This window comes from Sinohyriopsis cumingii, chromosome 5 (genome assembly GCF_028554795.1).
Source record: "Sinohyriopsis cumingii isolate HCF-2022 chromosome 5, ASM2855479v2, whole genome shotgun sequence".
In the NCBI taxonomy this organism is placed as follows: Eukaryota; Metazoa; Mollusca; class Bivalvia; order Unionida; family Unionidae; genus Sinohyriopsis; species Sinohyriopsis cumingii.
The window spans coordinates 60228430-60253980 of NC_142965.1; the positions used below are offsets into that span (position 1 = coordinate 60228430).

The 25551-nt window shown below is 34.9% G+C and overlaps 1 protein-coding gene across 2 annotated transcripts in view; it reads right to left on the reverse strand.

Annotated features, from left to right (window-relative positions):
* Positions 1–21458, reverse strand: part of LOC149799262 (leucine carboxyl methyltransferase 1-like) — a 36277-nt gene extending 14819 nt beyond the window's left edge. For both annotated transcript variants that reach the window (XR_016421126.1, XM_089958568.1), the window contains exons 1-5: positions 21192–21458; positions 16958–17141; positions 13648–13889; positions 8867–8973; positions 695–778 (exon numbers count right to left, since the gene is read on the reverse strand). Coding sequence is in view for 1 of the 2 variants with exons in the window: in XM_089958568.1 (XP_089814694.1) it covers positions 695–778; positions 8867–8973; positions 13648–13889; positions 16958–17141; positions 21192–21389 (815 nt within the window). In the remaining variant the exon portion in view is untranslated. The remainder of the gene's footprint in view (positions 1–694; positions 779–8866; positions 8974–13647; positions 13890–16957; positions 17142–21191) is intronic.
* Positions 21459–25551: the final 4093 nt, after the last annotated feature.

Below are 25551 nucleotides of genomic sequence, written 5' to 3' on the forward strand. Positions count from 1 at the left end.
ATCCTACTTTGTGCAAAGGCTCATCTGTCATTTTGCAGTTCATACTGGTTTGCCTTAGATCTGAGACCAAAAAATCTAAAATCCGGACACAAAATCGGATTGCGATTTCTGGGTAAAAAAAAAAGTCGGGTCCCAAAGATGAGGTTTTTCTATCTGTATTTTGTAGTGCAACTAGATATTCCAGATTATTTGGTATCATTGTAGAGCTACATCTGTCTAACTTTCTATAATACCACCCACTTAAGTGTATCATGCATGACCATGACGCTACAGAGCTCGGCAGTAGGCTACTACCTCCTACCCCATAAAGTCTTTGCAAGGGGTTAATGCGTTAAGATGTGAATATACCTGCTCATCTCCATTTCAATAAGCGATGCAAGTAGAAGAGACCAATAAATCTGCATCTATTCTACAACTGATAAATTTTAGTAGGAAAATGACTATAAACTTCCACACATTCACCTGATGTCAATAATATCTACCAAATTTCCACACATTCACCTGACATCAGTAATATTTACCAGGTCTCCACACATTCACCTGATGTCAATAATATCTAGCAGGACTCAACACATTCCAGTTATATGTATCTCAATATACCATCATTTGGAAGAGTACAGTACACCTGTACAATAGGTTAAGAATAACCCTGTCTGAACAAGATAACAGAGTTGGAACTTCTGACTGTACTTACCTATGTATATCATCCTTTGGAAGACAAGAGTATACATGAATCATTTCCATTGCATCAGCTCCTTCCCAGCCTTGAGAAATATACCTGTAAAAATGAAGGGAAAAAATACCAAGCATTAAAAAAAAATTCACAAGCATAAAAGAGAATTGTATATACAAAATACTTTCCAAGTTAATGACAGCACATTAAAGTAAATAACTTTAGCTGAGTACTATAAACCAAAAATATGTTGTCGATTTGCCGTATCAACAGAATTTGAAAAATCACCACATTAAAATTATGTAAAGATCAAATATAGTAATGAAAGATATTATACTGCCTTCTTTATATGATAAAAAAATGAGTTTTGCTTCTTGGAGTCAATTCAGTAAATAAGCTGTATACACCATCCTTTTAATGGCATAGAAAGAGACCCAAAATAAGTCAATCTCAATTAAGCTACCACCTGTTTTAGGAGGCCATATTTCATCCTTCAAATAGGTGGTGCTTCGTACAGGTTTGTCTGTATACTAACAGCCAAACATCTGCAACCTATGATAGTAAATAAAAATATTTTCAGTTCACGGGCTAATGAAGAGATTTGAACCATATATGCAAAAACTAACAGTCGCATACATACATCAGGGCTCGAAATTAGCAGTAGTCTGCTAGCCTCAGGCTAGCAGATTTCCTGTTGGACTAGCAACTTTCATAATGTTTATAGTCTGATGGCCTAGTAAGTTATGGTTATTAATAGTCAGCATTTGTTTATGCCATTCCCTAATAAACACTTGACTTAGTAGATGTTCTGTAGAATCAAAGCAGTGGCCATTGTAAACAGTCATAAAATATTAGCATGAGAAGATGAAGTCAATTTTTGCCTCTGAAAGGTGCACTTCTATAACAAGAATCCATCCGATTTTGTGCATTTCACTTAACAGCGCAAATTATTGTCCTGTCATTAACAACGGAAGTTTGGTAATTGATCCTAATTAATCTGATAACGCAATTAAATGAAAAAATGACATGGTATCACACTTTATTCACTCGACCACAGTAACAAACTACAAAGCAGTATACCACACAAAAGAACATGGCAAAAACTATTCAAAGAAATTAGTTTGCAAGTTTTTTTGTTTAATGTTCTTTTTTGTTGTTGCTTGCTACCCAAACACTCCAACAGTCACAAACAGGAAACTACATATTTTATATTTGCATCGAAATAATTATGAGAATTAGATCAATTTATTACAATTATGTTATTGACACATCCTTTCCATACAACTACTTTTATATGATGATCTATTTTCCCCATACAAGAATGAACAAAAAATTGAGTACAGGTGGAGATATTCAAGCAGAATGCTGTACATTTGTTGGAATTAAATCTCTGAGCATGGGCATCTAAGATTTGACAATTTTCCGCCTTATTATTAATTTCAACCATACATTGAGGAACATTTACCAAACTTATGACTTATGATACCATAACTGGAGCTGTTAAATACAATGTGCCAAGTGTCAGATGGCTTCGTTTGATGGGAACACACCTTTTCCAAGATGAAACTAACACTATCTTCTGATGGTAATATTTCATAACAGGGTTTACAATAGCCACTGCTTTGATCATGCAGAACATCCGCTGAAGTTAAGTCTCTGTTAGGGAGATGCCATTTAATTGTGGGAGGGGGCAAAGGACACTGTGCCATTCCTTTTCTTGCTTTAAATAATTCGCGTCAACTATATTTAAAAACAAGGCACAATTCCCTCCTTAGAAGATAGGCAAAATGTGGCATTTGATAGGTGTTCAGCCACCGGAAAAAAGCAAAAGTTGAATGAGAATGATGAGGAATAATTCTTATGATAGGGAAAAGACTAAAGCAAAGTTTCAGAAGAAATGGACAAAAGACAGGGAATGATTGAATAATGATGAGGAAAGGAAGGTTATGTGGTGTAACTGGTGTACGCGATTCGCAAAACAAACACACAGAAAACATCCAGTTTTGTTGTGAGTTGTTCGAACTTCAAAATTGAATCGGTAAACATACATGAAAGCTGTTGTGACATTGTTTTGCGAACAGGGCTAGTAAAGATTTGGCAGGACTAATAAATTTCTCAATATACTAGTCCTTCTGGCTACAAAGAAATTTGTGTTAAATTTGAGCCCTGTACATGGAAAAAAATATAATTCCAGATCCTCCAACAGCCCTGAAACCTGACCCATCAACAGTGGTCATGAAGGTGATCATTACCCATGGGATGAACATTGCTTAGCCCAACAAGTTCTGACAAATAACAAGAGTTATCATAATAGACTGATGCTCGACTGGCATTACAAAATTCCAAGAACTAAAGATAAGACCAGTTCTTACTTTAAATGCTGTGTTGAACCATCTCTGATATTCTTCACCAATAACAAGAATTTAACATTAGCTGATATGGTGGTCATACTGGAAATATTTCCACTTAAAATACATCATATAAAGTCCATACATTCAAGAGTAGTAATAACAAATTTTCAGGGGCTCTGAGCGGTCATGTGGTCTTAAGACCCTATCCTTTACAGAACACATACATTTCACATGTGTATGTGGATCTTTCCAGGATTTGTTTGGGTTCTTCCTCTACCAGACATACCAGCCATCATGCATAGCCTATCATGCACTAAAAAATGGCATTAAACCCTAAAGAACAACAAAAACAACAAGATTTTCAAGATGACCACTGTGACTGACATGCACCATTTTCAGTAAGGCCCAACTAAACCATGGAATGAATGTGTGTGTATAGTTTCACAGCAATTCTCCAAGTCATTCATTCATTCATTGGCGACTCAGTCTCAAGACCATGCAAATAGCGCCCTTGGGGTGTTGTCTGTCTCTGGGGTCTTGGTATCATCTGCTGTGGCTGTGCAGGCCTATATGCAAGTGACAGTCCCTATTGCAGTTGATGCAGACATACTGGGAAGTCTGAGTTACTGTGGTTGCTGCCACATTCTTCTTTCTCTCCTGTTTCTCTGCCGCCAACTGGCTTCTCCTCGCATTAGTGACTGATATGCCCTTGTTTACAGTCAGTCTCCAGGTGCCACGGTCCTCGGCCAGCACTTCCCAGCCATCGGGTGAAATGTCACATGCCTTCATGTCCCTCTTGCACACATCCTTGAAATGGAGTGAGGGGCAGCTGACTCTTCTCGTGACAGTGGCCAGCTGTCCATATAAGATGTCCTTTGGCAGCCTACAATCCTCCATGCGTCGGACGTGTCCCAGCCACTGAAGGCAGCATTTGCTCAGCAGGGAGTACATGCTGGGGGTACTTGCACGCTGCAGGATGGGTTTTAGGCACCGTAAATGGAAGGAGTTGCCGGCGCTCTTGCCTCATGTATGTACTCCAGGTCTCACTTCCATACAGAAGGGTGCTGAAAATGCAGGCCTGGTAGACTTGGACCTTGGTGTGCTCTGTCAGTGCGTTGTTTTCCCACACCCTCTTCATTAGTCGTGTCATGATGGTGTTTGCCTTTCCAAGCCTTCTGTCCAGTTCCATATCAAGCGAGAGAGTGTTGCTGATGGTTGACCCCAAGTAGGTAAAGTTGTTGACTGCTTCCAGGGTGACACCATTAATTTTGATGGAAGGGGCAATGGTGGTATCTTGCACACTGATATTTGTCTTTTCCAGGCTGATGGTGAGCCCAAACTTCATGCTAGGCATCAGTGAAACGGTCTCCCAGTCTCTCGAGGGCTTCCTCGGTGGGGGTCATAAGAGCCGCGTCATCTGCAAAAAGCATCTCCCTGATGAGCACAGCCCTCACTTTGGTCTTTGAGCGCAGTCGTACCAGGTTGAACAGCCTCCTGTCGGACCTGGTGTGTAGATATATGCCATCAGTGGATGAGTCGAAGGCATAGGACAGGAGCAGGGAGAAGATTCACGCCACTGTTAATTGGGAAGGAGGATCCATCATACAGGACTGTTCCCTTCATATCTGCATGGAAAGAGATTATCATGCTGCGGAGTTTTGGGGGGCAACCGATCTTACTGAGAAGTTCAAAAAGGCCCTTCCTGTTGACCAAGTCAAAGGCCTTGGTGAGGTCGATGAACATCATGCAGAGTGGCTGACCAATTCTCCAAGTTAGGATTATCAGCGATACAAACTTATGCTAATTGATGGAAGGATGACAGACATCAGACCATCCCATAGTCTTCTTGTCTATAATCAAAAGAGCTAAAAATAAGTGATGGGTAAGTGAAATTTCATCATCCTGGTCTATGACCAGTAGAGCTAAAAATAAGTGTTAGGCCAGTGAAGTTTCATCAACTTAGTCTATAACCAATAAAACTAAGTGATGGGTAAGTGAAATTTCATATTCCTGGTCTATGACCAGCTAAAAGTAAGTGTTAGGCCAGTGAAATTTCATCAACTTAGTCTATAACCAGTAAAACTAAGTGATGGGTAAGTGAAATTTCATCATCCTGGTCTGTAGAGCTAAAAATAAGTGTTAGGCCAGTGAAATTTCATCAACTTAGTCTATGACCAGTAAAACTAAAAATAAATGTTGGGCAAATGAAATTTTATTATCCTGGCAAGGCAAGCAGGTCAATACTGAATTGTTACCCCTTACTACCATACATCCTGAGACTGAATCAACCAATCAAATGAAGATCTCAAGTAGGAGCCCATTTCATATGCATGTAAATCAACAAGTTGAATAATATCTCTCTTTCGTGTGACTTAATGTGAAAAATATAAATAACTGGTTCTGTTACTTTAACATAAAATAAGCACAGATTAAAGACATATGTAAGACTCTATTACCATAATTTCTCTTTTAAGTTGAGCCCACTGCAAACTGCATGGACCCATATCTGCTGCACCACAAATTGCTGGTATATCTAGGTCTGTGTAATTTGGAGTAATCAGATGAACATACAGCATGGACCATGATCTGCCAGCACATTATACAATGGCACATAAGTGTCTATGTTGTTTGTAGCTGGCTTGACTATAAGCAAGTATAGATTCAAAATATTTAATGACTATTCAGTAAGCCTTGCAATTACTTTGCAGGTCCCTCTGATGTCTCAGAATCAATGTCTTTTTCTGGTATGACTTGTTAGTACTGTGATACCAGTGTATGATTTGTTAGCATCATGATTCCAGTGTATGATTTTTTAGCACTGTGATACCAGTGCTTGATTTGTTAGCAGTGTGATAACAATGTATGATTTGTCAGCACTGTGATACCAGTGTATGCTTTGTTAGCATCATGATTCCAGTGTATGATTTTTTAGCACTGTGATACCAGTGTTTTATTTGTTAGCACTGTGATATCAGTGTATGATTTGTTAGCACTGTGATAACAATGTACGATTTGTCAGTACTGTGATACCAGTGTATGATTTGTTAGCACTGTGATACCAGTGTATGATCTGTTAGCACTGTGATACCAGTGTATGATTTGGCAGCATTGTGATACCAGAATATGATAGTAAACAAGTTAATATCAAAGACATTAGTCACTGAAACGTCACATAATGATGTCATGATTTTGGTCTTTGAAAATGAAATAAGAAAGCTGATACAAATGACAGATGGTACAACTACCATACAAATGACAGATGGTACACCTACCATACAAATGACAGATGGTCCACCCACCATACAAATGACATATGGTACAACTACCTTGAACATTTTGAGCAAGGCATACAATAAGATGCACATATATAATGTCAAAAAATCAATCCATGTTTTAAATTTCAAAGATTATACATGCCCTCCTTTTACCCAGGAATCTCTAGGCTTATTACCATATATGTAAGACACCCAAAAAAATCTGATCAAGTACCATAAGTTATTGTACAAACTCCATTGTTTTTAGCCACAATGAACTTGACATTTTACCCTCAAAATCAATATGTTTCTTCCACACTTCACCTCCACGAACACTGGTTAAGTTAGATGGTCTTGAACCAAAGTCATTATGCAAAAACCATTCTTGTTCTTTCAATCACAGTGACCCGACCTTCAACCCAGATTTGCTTCTTCCTTACCCCAAGTACACAAAGTTTAGTCCAGGTCTGTCATGTAGAACTAACGCTATTCTGCACAAACAATTTTCCTTATTTCACTCATAGTGACCATGACCTTTTACGTTCTGATCCCCAAACTAATAAGGTTCTTCTATCTGCAAAGTTTGGTAATTGTAAATGTTAGTGTGCAGAAACCTTTTTTCTTGTTTCAGTCGCAATGATCTTGACTTTCTGCCCCCCCACATAAATAGGACACTTCCTTACCAAATCTGCATAACTTCCACCAAGATTGGTATCTGTTGCTGGTAGACAATTCAAGTTATTATGCAGAAATTATGTATGCTCTTTCAGTTCCATTGACCTTGACCTTTGAACTTTTGAGCCTAAAATCAATAGGGTTTTTCCTTACCTCGAGTGTAAGCAATATACAAAGTTTAGTAACTGCAGCGGGAGGACAATTTTGAGCTATAATATGTAATTGGTAGCAGACCGAAGGACATCAGAACATGAAATGCCTTAGGACATATAAAATAAATCAATCACACATATGCAATAGATAATTTTCCAACAAATGTAAAATTCTGCAATAAGTCACTGATAGCTTACATGTTCTGTAATAAAATTGTTTTAAGATCTGATTATACAAAGAAACATTTCCATGGTTTTAAAGGTTAATGAGAGAAATGTTGCAAATGTAATTTACATAATAATGATCCCCCGTTTTAAAGCACCTTTTTATAGTGTAGTCCCTTTACTAATACTGATATGATCATTGATCATTTGGTAAATCTTATTTTTAAAATTGCTTTTTTACACAAAAAATTCAACTTAATGCATTACACATACAGTGCACTGATCCTGTTACACTTGCACTGATGAAGAGCAATGTTGAGTGAAGTTCAGTGACATATACCTGATGTAATTCATGCAATTCTTGAATATCACTTGGTGGGTGCTAACACCATGACTTGGCCAGTTAGTGAATTACCTTTTGAATTTCATTCCAACTTCAAAGGCCTAACAGCTGGCAGAACCCCCAGATTATCATACATCTATCACAGGTTATTACCCACACCAAAGTGCAACACAAGCCTGACATCAATTTGATGCTAGTCTGCAAAGTGTGGTGTAATTAGGTGACAACTACACCAGCACATAGTGAATGATTCTCATTACACTCCTAACATACTGCTGCTCTAGGCATTATATAATTTCTCAACAAGCCTGTCATAGTAACATTCTGCATAAACTATACCCGCCTTTATGTATCCTTGGTTATAATGTAGCCGGGTAACAGGCTGCCTCACTTATTATGCTGAACACATTTATGCATCATGTGATCAGCATTGTCAATAAACATCAAAGCGGTATGCATTAATATATGTGATATTCACTGCTGGGAAGAAAGAAAACAAAAACAAAAAAACATGAGACCCAAAAAGAACCTGAGAATGCTCAACAGGATGACATCTGCCCGACAGCCAAATGCAAGAGCAGTTGGTCATGAAAGAACTATTTTAGTAAGTTATGTTTCTCCTAGGATACTTACTCAATCACATTAACATTAAGAATATAAGCCCTAATACCTTCCAAATTCAACCTACCCTTTTATATCTAAATATAGGCAAAGGACAATAACTCTTGCCCATTACCTCCTCATGCCAATTACAGTTGGTGCTAGTTTTAAGCTGAGCAGAACATCATGTAAAGGGATGCTCACATTGAATGGAGGATGGGAGGGTATTAAAGTAAGGTGATCTGTAAGTATTCTAGCAGAAACATAATTTACTAAAAATTCGCTTTCTCTTTCAAACATCTTCCCTGATCACATTAACATTTTGAAAATAAGTAATAAGCTGAGGGAATGTTGAGCATCCAACCTACACTCCAGGTAACATCTAAGGGGAGAATACTTTATTCTCCATATGAAGGTTAACCCACTCCCTTAAATTAAGTAACACAAGCAGAGGCAACATGGTTTACATCTGAAAAGAAAAAATAAATGAGATCTTTCCACATAAATGGCATCATTTGTATAAACCTTAAAGGTATCCCTACCAGTATATTTGGTTGCAATTGGCCCAATGGTTTTTGAGAAGAACTGGAAAAAAACAATTGTTGATGAATGCACAATAAATGCAGGGCCAAGCATGCTAAAAATATACATACCTTTTAATTTGAGATTCCAGATTCTTGCAGGCTTCTATGTGCAAAGTGCACTGTCTTGCTCTGAGATTTTCAAGCATTATATCTCCAAATCTGTCAATCATATTGACCTGTAACATTATTTTGTAAAGAAGGCATGTAGTTATTTGGTACATGCTGTGTACTAAGACGAATGTAATATTCAAAAGACATGTATAGGAAGCAACTTGTGATAATATTAACCTGTCCAATTTCAGGTATCACACAACTATTTGAATTAATTCCATGTCATTCAATAAGTTATTACAAAATAAAAAATGGGAAAATCTTTAAAATTCCTCCTGGTACCTCAATTGCTACACAAAAAATGGTAAAGAGAAAGACATACCCAGTATGTTATTAGGTATTTTAATAAAGTTAAAACCCCCTGAAATGGTCTAAAGTAAAAATTACATGCATAGTACATGGCGTGCCTTTTTGCACCCTGCTTTAAAGAAGTCCACAACCATCAGTTTAACAGCCTGTCAGTTGCCAGTGCCACAACAACATTTTAGAAATATCAGTTGATGTAGGAAATGCTTGAAAACACTTTGTGTTATTCTAGACTTTTATGACATTATTAAATAAAACAAGATACTATTTTTCTCCATCATGTTTTGATGGTCACAAGCATACAATATTGCAATAGCTGTATCATACCAAAGACACGTGTGACTAGAGTTAGAAAATGAGTGTGACTAGAGTTAGACAACATGTTTAGACAACACGTGCTTTATGATGGATTCTCTCCTCACAGATATTTCAACATGTAGGAGATTCCAAACCTCTAGAAATACAATTATGCTTAACAATGACAAGAACAAAACAAAAGAAAATCATTAAATACAAAATAAAAAATCCACCTAAACAATATTCTACACCTGATCAACATAAAAAATAATATTCCTGCTTCAAATAAATGACATTTTCTGCCCCCCACTCCCACTGTACATTTTTAGAGGAGTGTCTTTCTTCTAAACCGAACAATGAAATGAAAACAGTGGAGCCTTCAAGCATTTTGTAAAGCTTGTACTGGCTCAAAATATTATCATGCACTGTGATCTTCAAAACCAAAAAATTTTGATCATGAATGTATAAGGCATATAAAGTAAAGGAATAATCAAATATTCAGTATGAAAATACTCTTGTATAGAAATTCTCTGGGACAAAATTAAACTGAAGCCAGTTTACACCAATCTACATATCAAAAACAATAAAACAATACCAAAGGTGTGTTAAATGTACTCTTCCAGACTAACATTTCTCTAAATTTACATGAAAATTCCTAGATTGTTAATTGACATTCAGCTGAAATCCAAAGATTCCACTGAAATAGTATATGAATTTGTTTATATTACTTATTCTGTAAAAGATAAAGAATCCTATGGTAGTTCAATAATGACCTCTGACAACTTCAGGTTGGTTGACATTTAAGCCCACTCTGCTGCTGTATTGTTTAACACTCAATTAAATTCAAATTTTCTTCACAAGATGTGCGGAGACATATATATAAAGAACGGTGGTATTAAACCTTTAGCTAGAAAGGCCATTCTTGTAAAGCCCTGGTGACATTTTTCTTGTAAAGACTAGTCAAGGATATCTGTAATTTTTCAAAGAGCATTTTTGTAAGGTAAATCTAATAGCACCACTGTAATATGTCCAACTGCACTATTTATAGCACAAACATTAGCACATGAAACCAGAGTGTAATCAATGATTACGTAGCTCACCTATGCAAAGTTTCTGTAGTCTTCAGCAGACATTGTAAATATTAATTATCAGGCAGAAAAGAGATTCAGACTAAAGCGATCCTGACCATGAGATGTTAGCTGCTTTGACAGAGTAGAAATGATTTAAAATAAAAGATAAAATAACATTCTTTTCTATTCCATCAAGGGACAGGTGTTTCAATCAGCTGACAAAATCCAGAGATTATTATTAGTTTTCTTTCTTTCCTTTTAAAAATCATTAATCTTAAAATCTTTTATAGCCATTATCACTGTTCAACCCTGAAAGCAAGATTTTACCAGGTGTGAGTCACAGACTTTGAATAACCTCGGAGTACCAACATAGATGCATCCAATTATCAAGTTTTATCACTCTAATATAAGCAGCACCAATTAATGAAAATCAATTTAAAAATTCAAACAAGGTCCCCTAAGCATTAAGTACATTCCACAGAGACCTCATTTTGCAATACTTATCAAGATACAGCTCATGCCAAGTTTCATATTACAGGTATCATAGTAGGCATATTGCGAACTAAATGAAAACTCTTGGCCAGAGCCACTAATAGGTACACTGAATACACAAAAACCCTACCTAGTCAAAAGCTAAATGAAAAAAACTTAACATGCACCAGTAAAATGTGAAATGTTGATAACAGTAGGTTTTCTTTGTACAGGTGAGCTACAAATAAAGATATATACCGTCATCAGGTTTAATGATTCTTGCATGAAAAGTTAAAACACAATGTTTAACCAAAGACAGTGAAGTAATAAATATGGGTCACTGTGCTCAACTACTGAAGTGAGGATATGGTACTTGTAAAGATCCATCCCCCAACAAGTTCATAATTTCAGGTATAACTGTGTGTATAAAGGATGCAAAAGACCTGAACTAAATAAAAAAAGCTTAACCAAGAATGTGCAACTAATGTACATATATATATATATATATATATATATATATATATATATATATATATATATATATATATATATATGTATATATATATATATATATATATATAATGTTACCATCCTTCCCCAGGTGTAGCTGCTATGAAACAGACTCCAAAGCATTGCCTACGACCAAGGTAGAAAGAATGGTTAAGATGCAGTGAGACTGTACACATGTAATATGCTTTTATGCAAGCATAAACATAATATGCTTTTATGCAAGCAGACACAGGTGTTGACACAGGTGTGGGTAGCATAAGCTACTCTACTTTATGGTATTAAACTAAAAAGACACAAAATGAATACAAGCCTGGTGATTCTGAGAATTCATTTCTGTCCATAAAATGACCTGCCTTATCAAGATTTCTGTTTCAGCTTTGGTCTGACACCAAACATTGTATTTTGGCTATATGATTTAAAATGGGTGCAGTAGAAACTTTACATTGTAATTACAAACAGGTAAAAATATATGTTAATTTGGAACTAGAACAAATAATTTATTGTTAGTAAGTTTATAAAATAATTAAGTCCAAAGTGTTCCCATTCATATCTGAATTGACCCCTCAAACTTGTGGTTGTAAAGTTGAGGTTATACACCCATGACCACAATAGTGTTAGAACAATTGTGCATTTGCTCTATGGTATAATGGGGCTGTTTCAAAATCAGTTTGAAATATTTTGGACTTGTTTTAGCACAATTTTTTAAACTAAAACAAAATGTATTGTTTGTTCCAGTGGCAGTTTATTTAATATTTTTACCTATTATCAATAACCATTATGCAACCTAAGTGCTGCTAATTACGGTGTAGTTTTGATGGATTATCTGAAACTACATGGCCAAAATAAATGGTGTAGTGATCTAAGTGGAAACAATAACCTTATACTGCAAAGTTTGTATTCCTCTATTAAAATTAAGAAAGTTTTGGCAAAAATTCAAGTTTATTCAAATGAAAAGTGCTACATCAATCTATAGAGTTAGTAAGATGGTTATGGCCCTTGTATCTGGAAAGCGTCATCAAATATTAGTCTTCTTCGAGTCACTGTGACCCTGACCTTCAAGCCTCTAAATTAATAAACTGCTTTCTTGCCCATATTAGCAAGCATTCCAAATTTTTTCAATTTACCAGATCTTTAACCAAAGGCATTGCATGGAAAATATTAATAATTAATAATTCATTAAGTAATATTAATAGTCACTGAAATCTTTGACATTGATCATAAACCCTAAAATCCTCCAATTTGACTTATATGTGCAAGTTATCCACAAACTCTTCTTAAGGTATGTGGCTGTGAAATTAAGATTTTATGCCAAAATTAAACAAGGACAGCTAACCAGCCGAACAAATGAACAGCTGTCATAACATGATGTGCTCCATCTTATAAGATTGTTGTTGTTGTTGTTCTAGGGTTTAACACCATTTTTCAGCACAAGATAGGCTATACATGGCGGCCACTATAACAGGTGGAGGAAGAACCCTGGAAAACCCACGGAAGAACCACCGACCCATGAGAAGCTACTGGCAGGCTTTCCCATGTACCTACACTAGCTGAGCCTTGGACTCAAACCCACACAGACAGAGGTGAGATGGCAGCGATCCGGAATGGTGAGCGCTTTAGACCACTCGGCCACTCGGGGCCCCTCCATCTTATAAGAGGTGTATCTCAAGACAAGATGGACAAGCAACTGGATGGACAGCTGTCACTACATGATGTGCTCCATCTTTGAGCAGGTGTATCCCAATGCATGCTGGGTTATCAAGATACAGGAATCTGCCAACTTACATGATGTCGACTTATGTGAATTTTGCAGTAATGCGATTTCATATTAACTCAATTTTTTCAGTTAAGACTAAGAAATAATGATATCATTTTTCTAAACAAAAACAATTAAAACCGGCTAAAATGAATGGTCTAAAGCTGACATAATTTTCAAGCAAAATTAAAAGCTGTGGAACCAAAAATCTGAGGTTATATGATTTCAAGTTTTAAAAAAACTCATGGGAATGCAACTATCATAAATGAGGGGTTAGCTGTATAAACAATTGGCTGGTAAGTATTCTTGAAAAATACATCTTATTTACCAACCTGCTCATAGTTGATAAAGAATGCTGTTGAGAAGTTATCTACAATCCATTTTAAAAGTTCTTCTGATTTTTTAGGCTCTATATATACTAGCACACATTCAGCAATAAAAACAGTGGGAATGCTCTTATCTATGCCAGAATCTTTCAGTCTTTTTTCCAGTTCCGAAAGCTGTGTTAGGTCAGCTGCCACCAGATGGTAGTCTTGGCTGTGAAGTTCTGTACTGCTAACCTGGATTTCTCCATCTACGGGGAAACAAAAAAAACTTTTTCAGTCATGTAACAGAAACAAATATTTATATCTGAAAATATTATAGATAATTTCAAGCTCTGTTGCTTAGTAACCAATTCAATACTTCTACTGGTACTTCACAAAAAAATGGTGATGGATTTTCAACACATTTTATGATGCAACTGAATGAATTCAGTTTCACAACAGCGATCACTCTAATGCAGAAGCTTGCATCTTGACATAATATAATTAGCCTGATCAGAAAAAAGATCAAGCTTTGTATCCATGCAATTCAAATCATCAAAAGTGAGATGCCAAAGTCTGACCAGTTGTACCAAATTTTATCATAGATATTTTTGTGGCAATTCTACACGTCTCCACAAGGTTGCATTGAACCTCTTAAAATAAATGCAAAAATAATCCAAAACTTTTTTCTTTCTTTTTCAGGAATGAAAAGAAAATTTGGTTTTGATATTTGCAGCTCTTTTGGCAAGAATTACACTTTTATCAGGTGTTTATCTAGATTCTGATCTTTGACTGGATTTGTTCCCCATTTTTACCTAGGAAAAAAGATGTTTTTGACAGTGAATATAGGTCAGGAACCATAAAGCTATAAACAACTTTTATATGCATTATGAATTTAAGTAAATGTGGCTCTCTTTCCAAGCACAATAAACTCGTTCACTCTCAAATGAGGATTGTCAAAATTTAAATAGGTATCAAAACTTAATAAATTTCATTAGTATTGTTGCAAAAGGCAAGTTTTTATCAAGTTTAAGTCAAAACCTACAAAAAACATTTCTGAACTAATGACATCCCTTGTATGATGATACAAACTCATGGATTTGGGATATGAAATAATAATTACATACAGCCAGGATATGTTTACAGAAAGACTACTGTGACCTCATTTCTTAATTACAGGTATTACATGTAAATACTTAAAGTGCTACAAGTCAAGACGTTTGATTCAAGTATTTCATGGTTTTGAGTTTTCCTGGGACGTAGACAATACTTTTCATCGGCGATAACTGTGTCATTTAAGAAATGCTAAGTGTTGAAGAGATGTTTGACTTACCAAAGTCTTAATCTTAAACAGTAACTTCTAAATTGTACTTAAATGTAAATGACAAAATGTATAGACAATTTGTTTTCCAACGGAGTCACTTGTTCAGAGAAGTAGATGCATTTGCCCAATAAATATACAACAGTGCTGACATGTTTTGTATTGATTCGGCAGAAAGAACAAGTTTGATATGGCCAAGGGATATGTTGAGGCTGTCAGGCCAAGAACGAGTTTGATATGGCCAAGGGATATGTTGAGGCTGTCAGGCCAAGAACAAGTTTGATATGGCCAAGGGATATGTTGAGGCTGTCAGGCCAAGAACGAGTTTGATATGGCCAAGGGATATGTTGAGGCTGTCAGGCCAAGAACAAGTTTGATATGGCCAAGGGATATGTTGAGGCTGTCAGGCCAAGAACGAGTTTGGCAAAATGTCAGTCCTCCTAGCTGAAAGCTAAACTATAATGGCATGTATGGATGAAACTCTAACCATATAAATTAAATACAATCTTTTTCTATTTTCTATTTTTTAAAGACTTTTTTTGTAACCCCCCCCCCAGTTTTGGACCAAGCAAATATCAAAGATTTCCAGATCCTGTCTTAAAGAAATGTTGAAATGTCATCCATTTATGACAAAGTCTCTTTCATGCATACATATGTTTTACTCAATGGCTTGCCAAAAACTTAAATGTCACCAAAATAAGGTTAATATTGCCCAATTCAAATGATCTATACATGCACTTTGTGCCTGGAAATGATCAAAAACAACAAGTAAACAATATACAGTGTTTAAAATTCAGTATTTTTTTCTTTCCATATTTAGTTACTTTTATAGTGGGGCCTGAAGCATACATCTACTTTAAGCCTTTCACTTTTTAAAACCTACTGATTGGTTGGGACAAGTGTTGATAACTTTTTAAAACTTATTGATTGGTTGGGACAAGTGTTGATAACATTTTAAAACTTATTGATTGGTTGGTACAAGTTCTGATAACTTTTTTAAAATCTACTGATTGGTTGGGACAAGTGTTGATAACTTTTTAATACCTACTGATTGGTTGGGACAAGTGTTGAAACAGCAAATTGATACATTACAAGAAGACTAACTTGCATCACAAGGTAACAATTGTCATTTAAAGGTTACTCACAATTTAACGACAAAAAGTACTTTGAAACATGTCATTCAACCTCATTTTGAGGTTACTCAAATGTTATGACTTTGAATCTTCACATGTGTCAGTAACACTCATTTCAAGGTTACTTAAATTTTATTGCAAAGTGTACTTTGAAACTTCAGAAAAATTATCCAACCTCATTTTGAAGTTACCCAAATGTTATGACAAAGTGTACTTTGAAACTTCACATGTGTCATCAAACCTCATTTTGAGGTTACTCAAATCTAATGACAAAGTGTACATGGAAACTTCACTGATGTCATTCACACTCATTTCATGGTTAAAAATCTAATCTCCTCATGTAATAAATGGTGAATTATTTAATACATCTATGAAAATGTAACATGGATTCTGATCCTTATAAACTGCTGAAAGATGGCAACTTGTTTATCTTTATGCTACTTTATATACATTTTACAGAATTGTAATATTTTTAGGTTTTATTTTTCATCTTGTGCTTAATGTCTTCAATTTTGGGAAGGTTTCGTCTTTGTATGCAATTCTCTTTTACATTTTGTGAACTGTACCTTGTTGGCACCACATAACCACTTTCATACTGAGGTGCCATTTCTATATATATATACATGCAGATTGTTTACCAACTTTCTATTTATTTAACCTTCTACATAATTTAATGATAACATGGTAATAGAGTATGTCTTGAAAACTTCATGAAATGCTAGTTTTCTCTATAATTGACATCCAAACAGCATCAGTTCTGAACTGTGACTTTGTACAGCAAAATAATGGCACCTATGCAGAATCTGATTGAGATCTGTCTGCAAAAATCAGTGAATAACACAAGTACAGATCAAACAGATACACATAGGTAAAAACCACGTACCTTCACTTGTTATTTTTTCTAATAAAGGTTTCCACCGTTTAATGAAGGAGACTTTCTTTGATGTTATTCCTGAAAAGTCCACTTCAACAAAGTTTCTGGGGGCAAGCCTCTGATCTTTGAGGTTCCAGTATGTTGTATCAAAACCAGCACCCAAGTTCACCACCTGACAAGCACAGGATGTCAGCTACAAAGATATCACAAATGTTTCATTAAATACATGACACTGCCATTAACTATCATATTACTGAAACATCTATATCTATGTCCAGATAATATGATACCGGTAATTGTTTTTGAGACATTGATATAATGAATACAGAGGACATTATCACATTACAGTTTCTGACCAAATAAGCCTACAGCATGCTTGAGAATTTTAACAAATACAAGACAAGATATTAAAATATTAATGTCACCAACTCTTAAGAAATAATTAGCTCTTTATGACTGTTGTGCATTTAATTCAATTTCTTGCAAATTTCCCTTGTAGACTTTTCAAAAGAATCAACACTAAAATAGCAGAAACAAAGCCTGGCTTACCATTATTTTTGACTTTTAACGTATCTTTTAAAATTACATAAAAACCAGTCTAAACTTGGTCCTTACTTCTTTGCCATTTCAATGCAAAGTTTTGTGAATAACATCAAAGTTTACCTAATTAAAAAAAAAAGCACAGTAAATGGGACACATTATATGCCCATCTAGTGTTTAATAATCTATTTAGGTACTAGAAGATCACTGACCAATGAGTCTCAATGACCTGGCCCTTTGGTCAAGGTAAGCAGTCTTGAATTAAACCTAATGTAAAGAAAAACCATTATTTTCTTACCTGACTTATCATGATCATGACCTCTAACCTTTAGACCCCAGAACCTATATGTTTCTTTATTACCCTAAATACAAGCCTTCCACAAATGTTTGTTCAAGGGACTTACTCTTGAATAAAAGTTGTTCTGCAAAATCCATTTTTCTTTGAGCCACAATGACCTTTAGCTTTGTTTTTTTCATGCCCTCTTCCGTACCATTAGTGCAAGCCATCCAGATACTTTGGTTAAGGGATGTGGTCCACAAATGAAGTAATTATGGTTTAAAAAGTCTTATTGCAGTCACTGAGACCTTTTGAACCCAAAATCAACAGGTTTTTCTTACTCAATATGTAAGTGATCACACATTCTGGTGAAAGTACAATGTCAAAACTGAATTGTTTGTGTAGAAAACATTTTTCTTCTTTTGCCTTAAAATCTCAAACCAACAAACCAACTTATTTTCATTTGAACCTTTGAAACTTTTGAAAATATTTCATTTAAAGCACGTATTAAATCCCTTAAATATTGATTACTGAATATATATATTTTTGTACATTAATACATATAAAATATAATAACACTTCAATGAAACCAAAGATAACCATATTATTTCAAATTTATTAAATGTAGTAAATTGCAAATTAAATGAAAAGTGATTTAATTAGAGCAGCATTGGTCAAAAGGGTTAAAACAATTCATGGTCAGATGATCACATTATTAGTATATACAGTTCAACTAATTAAGGACATAATGATCAAAGTAATAAACAAACAGTGATAATTTAAGTTAAGATGGTATCCAATGGTAAACTCAGGGGATAGCAACATGAAGACAAGAAGAGACAGGCATGCTTGATGGGAATGTGGAAGTCCTACATTAAGAAATGGACCTCCACCAGTCAGATATTGAAGTACTATGGCAGCTTCTTATGGACCAGGTTAGTTTCTCTATTGCTATATTATTTCAATAAAATCATCTTAAAAAATAATATGCGATTTTATCTTTGCTCTTGTACAGCATCCTTTGTCAATAATAATACACATACATTTAAATAATACATTATAAATTCAGCTAATGAAAATCACTTATGGTGCTCGCTGTGTTTGTATATTTAGAACAAAGAAATATTCTACATATAGTTTTTAAAAGTGCATGAATAGTCTCAGACCAGTATATATAGACAAAAACATACAGCTAAAACATTAGGCAAAAAATGTGTCCTATTGCAATGATTATAAAATTAGGGTAGGGATGTAGTTTTTTTTTTTAAACATTATATATATTTAATGTGATGACCAGAAACACACACATTGTTTTTTGGTCTTAGCATACCAAGACCAGTCTATACAGAATTAAAAAAATTAACTGCATTGATTTTTTTCAGCATTAGTAATATGCAGAACAATTAATAATTGATTCTGAATTCAGAGAACACAAATTAACATCTGGTGCTGTAAAAATAATACAATATATTTCATGCCATGAGGTCCAAAAAATAGAAGAAAATATAAACATATGATACTGACCTGAGATATTTCAATAAATAATAAATTTTACATGACCCCACTTTCATTTTTAGTATAAAAGTTTTATTTAATACTATTAGTATACAGTACAATACATGGTATAATGATGAATTCTACATAATTCTACACAGGCCATGTTTTTATGATTTTTTTGTCGTTATTAATTTGTATACTATTAAATGACTCAATATGGACTCACAGAAGACAAATAACATACTCTGCATCACAGAAAGAGTTGTAAAATATATTTCATCTTTCAAATAACACCACCATATTGTTATATTACCATTTTCTTTATTTTAATTATTACAAGGTCCACAAGATTACTGGAATATAGATGTATGATGCTCAACTGAATTAAATCATAAATCTGACAGGACCCCATTTTAGTTTCTAGTATACCACCATGTCAGGCAACTCTACATTGGGTAATTCTGTGCAACAATGCATAATTTCTGTAAACATTGCATCACGTGTTATTTTGAGTCAAAAATCCATTTTGTATCATATTTTAATTAAGAAAAGTGACATTCATAAAGTGTACAAAAATATCCCACATTTGGACTGAAAACGCATATAAAAATATGATTTCTAAATGACAACATGGAAACCCACTCCATGAACTTCTTGAACCAGTAATCCAGAAAATCCTATTTACTATGTATCTGTTAGAATCATACAAATAAATACATTTTTTAAAAGCTGGAAATGTTTACCTTAAAAAATTCTCCATCTTAATCCAAGTTTTCAATTTTGCAAGTTGTCCCACACATACAAAATTGTCTGCTACCCAACATGTCAACTTGCCGCTAGAATGGTATTCTTAAGAAATTCCCCGGCATACAGTCTGTTTCTGAATTCATTAGTAATTTTTCCCCATAAAGAAGACATTGCAGACACATTACATCCTATTCATTCTTGTTTCTTCTCAAAATAATAGCTTGTTTTTTCTAAAATGTTGAACATCACCAATTTTGTTACAAGATCGGTTTAGTTTGCTTAATATTTCTTGCCATTTACTGGCATCATTATGTTGAATTTTGTCAAACTAGCTATAAACCTGATCTAATTACTCGACTGAACTGCTGACAGAAACAGTCCAAAGTAATGTATTTCATTTCTATAGCCTGATGGATAAACATTACATCTTTTCAAAACTGTGCACAGAATAGGCCGACATATCGTGAGCTATGAAAACATGGGAGTGGTATATCCCGTGTATGGAAAATTAATATTATTTTGAATAGAATATTCTGGTGACAATTGCCTCTTTCCATATGGTAAGCATTGCCTTATTTTAATTTTGCCAATCAGTCGAATATAGTGTGTGTTTTGCTTCAAAAGTGGTGATGGAAACCTTAGGTGTGCAGAAATGCCCAACAGCATTGTATATGTGCTATTTAGCACTAAATATATATAGTAACAAATATGGGATAAAGATTAATTCTAAATTAATCTAACAGAAGTATGAACATACTCAATTATGTATCTGAAAAAAATTAATACATGAGGCCTGATTTATTGGTTTCATGTCAGTTTTAATAATTTTATTATGAAAAAAAAATATTGAAATTTTGCACCAAAGTGAATAAGCTGCTTTAAAAATGTCACTCTAAAAATATAACTCTATTATCTCCCCTAAAATCAGGGTTTCCTTTCATTAAATACATACTTGAACTGCTCAGCGTGCCAAGGAAACAATGAGAAACTTTATGTTTTCAACAAATCGAAATGTCACATTTAAATCCAGGACGAAACTATGATGTCCGAATCAGCTCATAATTTAAGGCAAAAAAAAAACTTCTCAAATCTGCTAGAGTTACCTGTGTGTTACCTGGAAAAATATAAACTACGATAAAGAAACTTTTTATAGTTATTTCATTCGGCATATTACTAATTTACATTTAAAAACTTATCCAATAGCGTTCGCATCCCTTTAACACGAGCGTAGTATCCAATGCTGATTTCTGGCAGTTTGGGTTGTCCCTTTGGGCAAATTAGGGGAAGATATGGGTCTTTCCAGTAGCCCTTATCGACTGCATGCCTTTTGCATTGCGCAGCATCGTCATTTGTGGCTCTCACGCCATCCTCGCTTGCCATTTATAAACAAACTAATGCAATTGTTTAATTACAGTGCTTTGAATTTACATGTAGGACACCATATTGGGTTCCAACTAAAACTTGGACCGAATTACAGGGCTTCATTGTTGAACTGGAAACGAAAACTATAAATACGGATTCAATCTGATATTCATTTCAGCAGAACTTGTTGAGAAAGATGGCAATACTGGTAAAAATATTTAATTTAGATATTTTTTTTTAAAAGTCTTAAAAGTCATACTTTAAAAAATTTCAATCTCCGCAAATGTGACCTCAATGCAGGGCCGAATTATCCATAGGACAAAGTGGGCAACGTGCCCAGGTCCCCGAGACTCAAGTGGCCCCGTATATTATCATCTAATTTTACAGGCAGTGTTGTTGATAGTACTGTAAAGATATTTAGGTACAAGGCAGGATAGCTATGGGCCCCTACGTTGACTGTGCCCAGGGCCCCCAAAGGCCTTAATCCGGCAATGCCTCAATGGAGCCAGTAAAGTTTATGCTACATCGACATACATATTTATATTGGCACACCCTCTCGTTTGTTTGTAGCCTCTCGAGATTTAAAAAGAGAAAAGCATCAAGGATATACAAAAATGCAAAAAGATTCGGTCAATTCATTTATCCATTTATAATTTCTAATCTGATTGTCGCCAACGTTTGACTATTCAAACCAAACGGAAACTCGCAATAGCCTCGTATTGTTTTTAGAATAGTCAATTTAAATAAACACTATGTCGTCTGCGTCCAATATTTGCAATGTCTAATTGTAATATTTCTAAAAGAAATTAACAAATAAGAATACACAGCTCTTGTACATAAGTGTTCAAAGAGATATAACCCCAACATTTGCGGAGTTATTGAGATTATCAATAACGATGAACTGCATCACGTCTGTTGCTTGGAAACATAGACTCACCCATGTCAATATGGCGACCGTAGTACTACACAAATTTCACTTTGATGCGAAACGCCAATAATTTGACAGTGTTTGGGATCCCTGGCGACACTCGTGTTGAAAATTAAATTATCCACTGAAATTATCTATGTTTTGTGTACTTTTTCTAGTTTTGCTTCTTTTTATTTAAATAACAATAAAAATAGTTTGTTTCAAGTAAATTATGAATGGTAGTCCACCTCAGGTTTTCGAAGATATATACATGCTCCTGGCACAGTCACTATCTAGTTGAGGAATTTTTTCTATCGATTTAATTCTCACAATTTTTAAAGCAAACTTTACTCCGTTTGCATAAACGTTTTCACCCTATTGATGCATCGTAAGGTGCATGATTATGACGTGGATGCTAGCGCATATAAAAATCGCTTCATATATAATGTCTACAGTGTGCAAGATACCAATTAATATGACCCGTAGAGTTAAAATAAAGTGGATGAAACTCCAGTGACATAATTATCTGAATAAAAAGAACGTAATGTAAGTAGAACATAGACTTTATAATTTTCTTTTGTTATTACATGCCAAACATTCCAAATTAATGCAGTTTGAATAAAAAAAAAATGGCGTTATAGTAAAATTCATAACAAATAACATTTAAATGTCAGCGCTTTGACTACCTTTAAAATATTATTATTATTATTATTATTATTATTATTATTATTAATGAAGACAGAAAGAACCATGTACATATGGATACATAATAAAAAATAATCACAATATTCAGAAGGAAATACATTTTTAAATAGATAAATGATGAATACAAATAAAAATAGAAATGATGTTTTAAAATATGGGATGATACATTTCATGAATTTGATTTTAGGAAATATTGTATTTTAAAATAATGATTTATGTTTTCATCAGATATTTACACTTCCTTTGGAATCATTTATTTTGTATTTGCAACAATATCAATGACAATAATATTATCTAAATTAAATATTCTTTTTAAATGTTTATAAAATTGCTAGCATACACGAAGTCATCTAAATATGAATTAAACATATTTAAATGTTGAAATGTGGGAGGTCGCGGGTTCGAACCTCGGCCGAGTCATACCAAAGACTTGCAAAAAATGATACTAGCAGATGCCTCGCTTGGCGCTCATCATTAAGAGGTTAGTATTAGGACTGGTCGGCCTGGTGACAGGATAATATAACTGACTGGGACATGATGCTACATAATAATAATAATAATAATAATAATAATGATAATAATGAGGACTTTGTATAGCGCCTAATCTTTAGAAGCTCTAAGCACTTTACAACATTAGACAACACATACTGTATAAGATTAAAAAAAAAAAGCATATAATGATATGATTACAAAAACAAACAATATGAAATTAGAAAACATAAAAAAACATGCTGAGAATATTTAAGGTAGGAAACATTTTTATGTCCTCAAGTTTGTTCTTGCAGTCGAAATAAGTGACTTTTGAGAGCACTCTTGAATGGGATCACTGTGTCTTTGTGTCTAAGTTCAGTGGGCAATTCATTCCACGTTGCTGGGCCCTGGTATGCAAAAGAACGCTGTCCATATGACTTTGTTTTCATAGTGGGAATAATGAATATACGATTGTCAGAAGAGGAGAGTAAGTATCTTGCTGGTGATTACACATGGGTGAGGTCGGATAGGTATGTTGGACTAGAGTCCGTCAGTGAAATTTAGCACAGAGAACAAATTTTATGTTTGATTCGGGATCGAATGGATAGCCAGTGTAGGGTACAGAGCAACGGGGAGGTGTGCTCTGATCGTGGTACTCTAAATATGATCCGAGCAGCTGTGTTTTGAAGTTTTTGAAGTTTCTGGAGCAGATATTAAGATGAACCAGACAAAACCGAGTTACAACAGTCCAGTCTTGAAAGTACCAATGAACACACAAGTGTTTTAGTGGCATCAACTGAAAGATATTTGCGAATGGAGCTGATGCGTCTCAACTCAAGATATGCAGCCTTGCATATGTTCATGACATATTGGTGCAATGTGAGAGTAATGTCCGGAGTAACACCTAGGTTTCGTACTGATTGTGTGAATTTAATGTTGGTGTTGCTGATATTTATTGTTTGAGGTAAAGGATGTGAATGAGAAAGTCTTTGTGTTGTGATCAGAATGGCCTCAGTTTTATCATCATTCATCTGCAGCTTGTTACATGTCGTCCACACCAGACATGCACCTCTCTACACCTTGGATGGCAGCATCAACTTCAGTTGGGTGGCTTGATTTGTATATTTGGGTGTCATCAGCGTACAATTGGCGAAACACTGGATGATGATCTATGACACTTGAGAGCGACTGAGTATATATAATAAAGAGAACAGGTCCAAGAACAGACCTCTGTGGAACACCACAACATAGATCGACTGGGATGGAGTGTATTCCATTGCAGATACAATTTGTGTCATGTTGACCAAGTAGGACTTGAACCACAGTAAGGCTGGATCACGAATGCAAAATACATGCTGGAGACGGTGAAGTGATATATCATGGTCTATTGTGTCCAATGCTGCAGAAAAATCAAGGAGGGTGAGGACTGTAATCTTTCCCCTATCCAACGCAGAGAGAATGTCATTAACTACTTTTAGAAGAGCAGTTTCAGTACTGTGGCAAGGGCGATATGCAGATTGTACATTGCTAAAAAGACTGTTTGAATTCAGATGAGATACAAGCTGGGATAAAACAACCTTTTCTAAGATTTTTGATATGAATGGGAGATTAGAAACTGGGCGGTAGTTCTTTAAATCGTTATGTTCTAGTGTTAGTTTCTTCAGCAGAGGCTTTACAATATCAGTTTTGAAAAATTATGGAAATTCCCCGGATGAGAGAGAGGTATTAATAACATCAGTCAGTGAAGGCAATACTGGATCTAAGCACTCAAGAAGCAGTGATGTTGGAATTGGATCAAGTTCACATGACTTTGGTGCACTCTTCATCAGTATTGTAAGTACGGAATCCATATAGACAGGTTCCAATGCTGCTAATGGTTGCCTCTCAAATTCTGTATCCGAATTGTATGGTGACGACGAGTCAATTGAAATTGTTGTTTCAAGCTTATCTCTAATAGTTTGTACTTTGTCACGGAAGAAATTTGCAAACATGTCCGGGAGGTCGACTGGAGAGAAGTTAGTTGGAAGTGGTGTAGATTTGTTCCTTGACATTAGCTTGTTAGTAATCTCGAAGAGCTTTTTGCAGCTGGAACTTTCC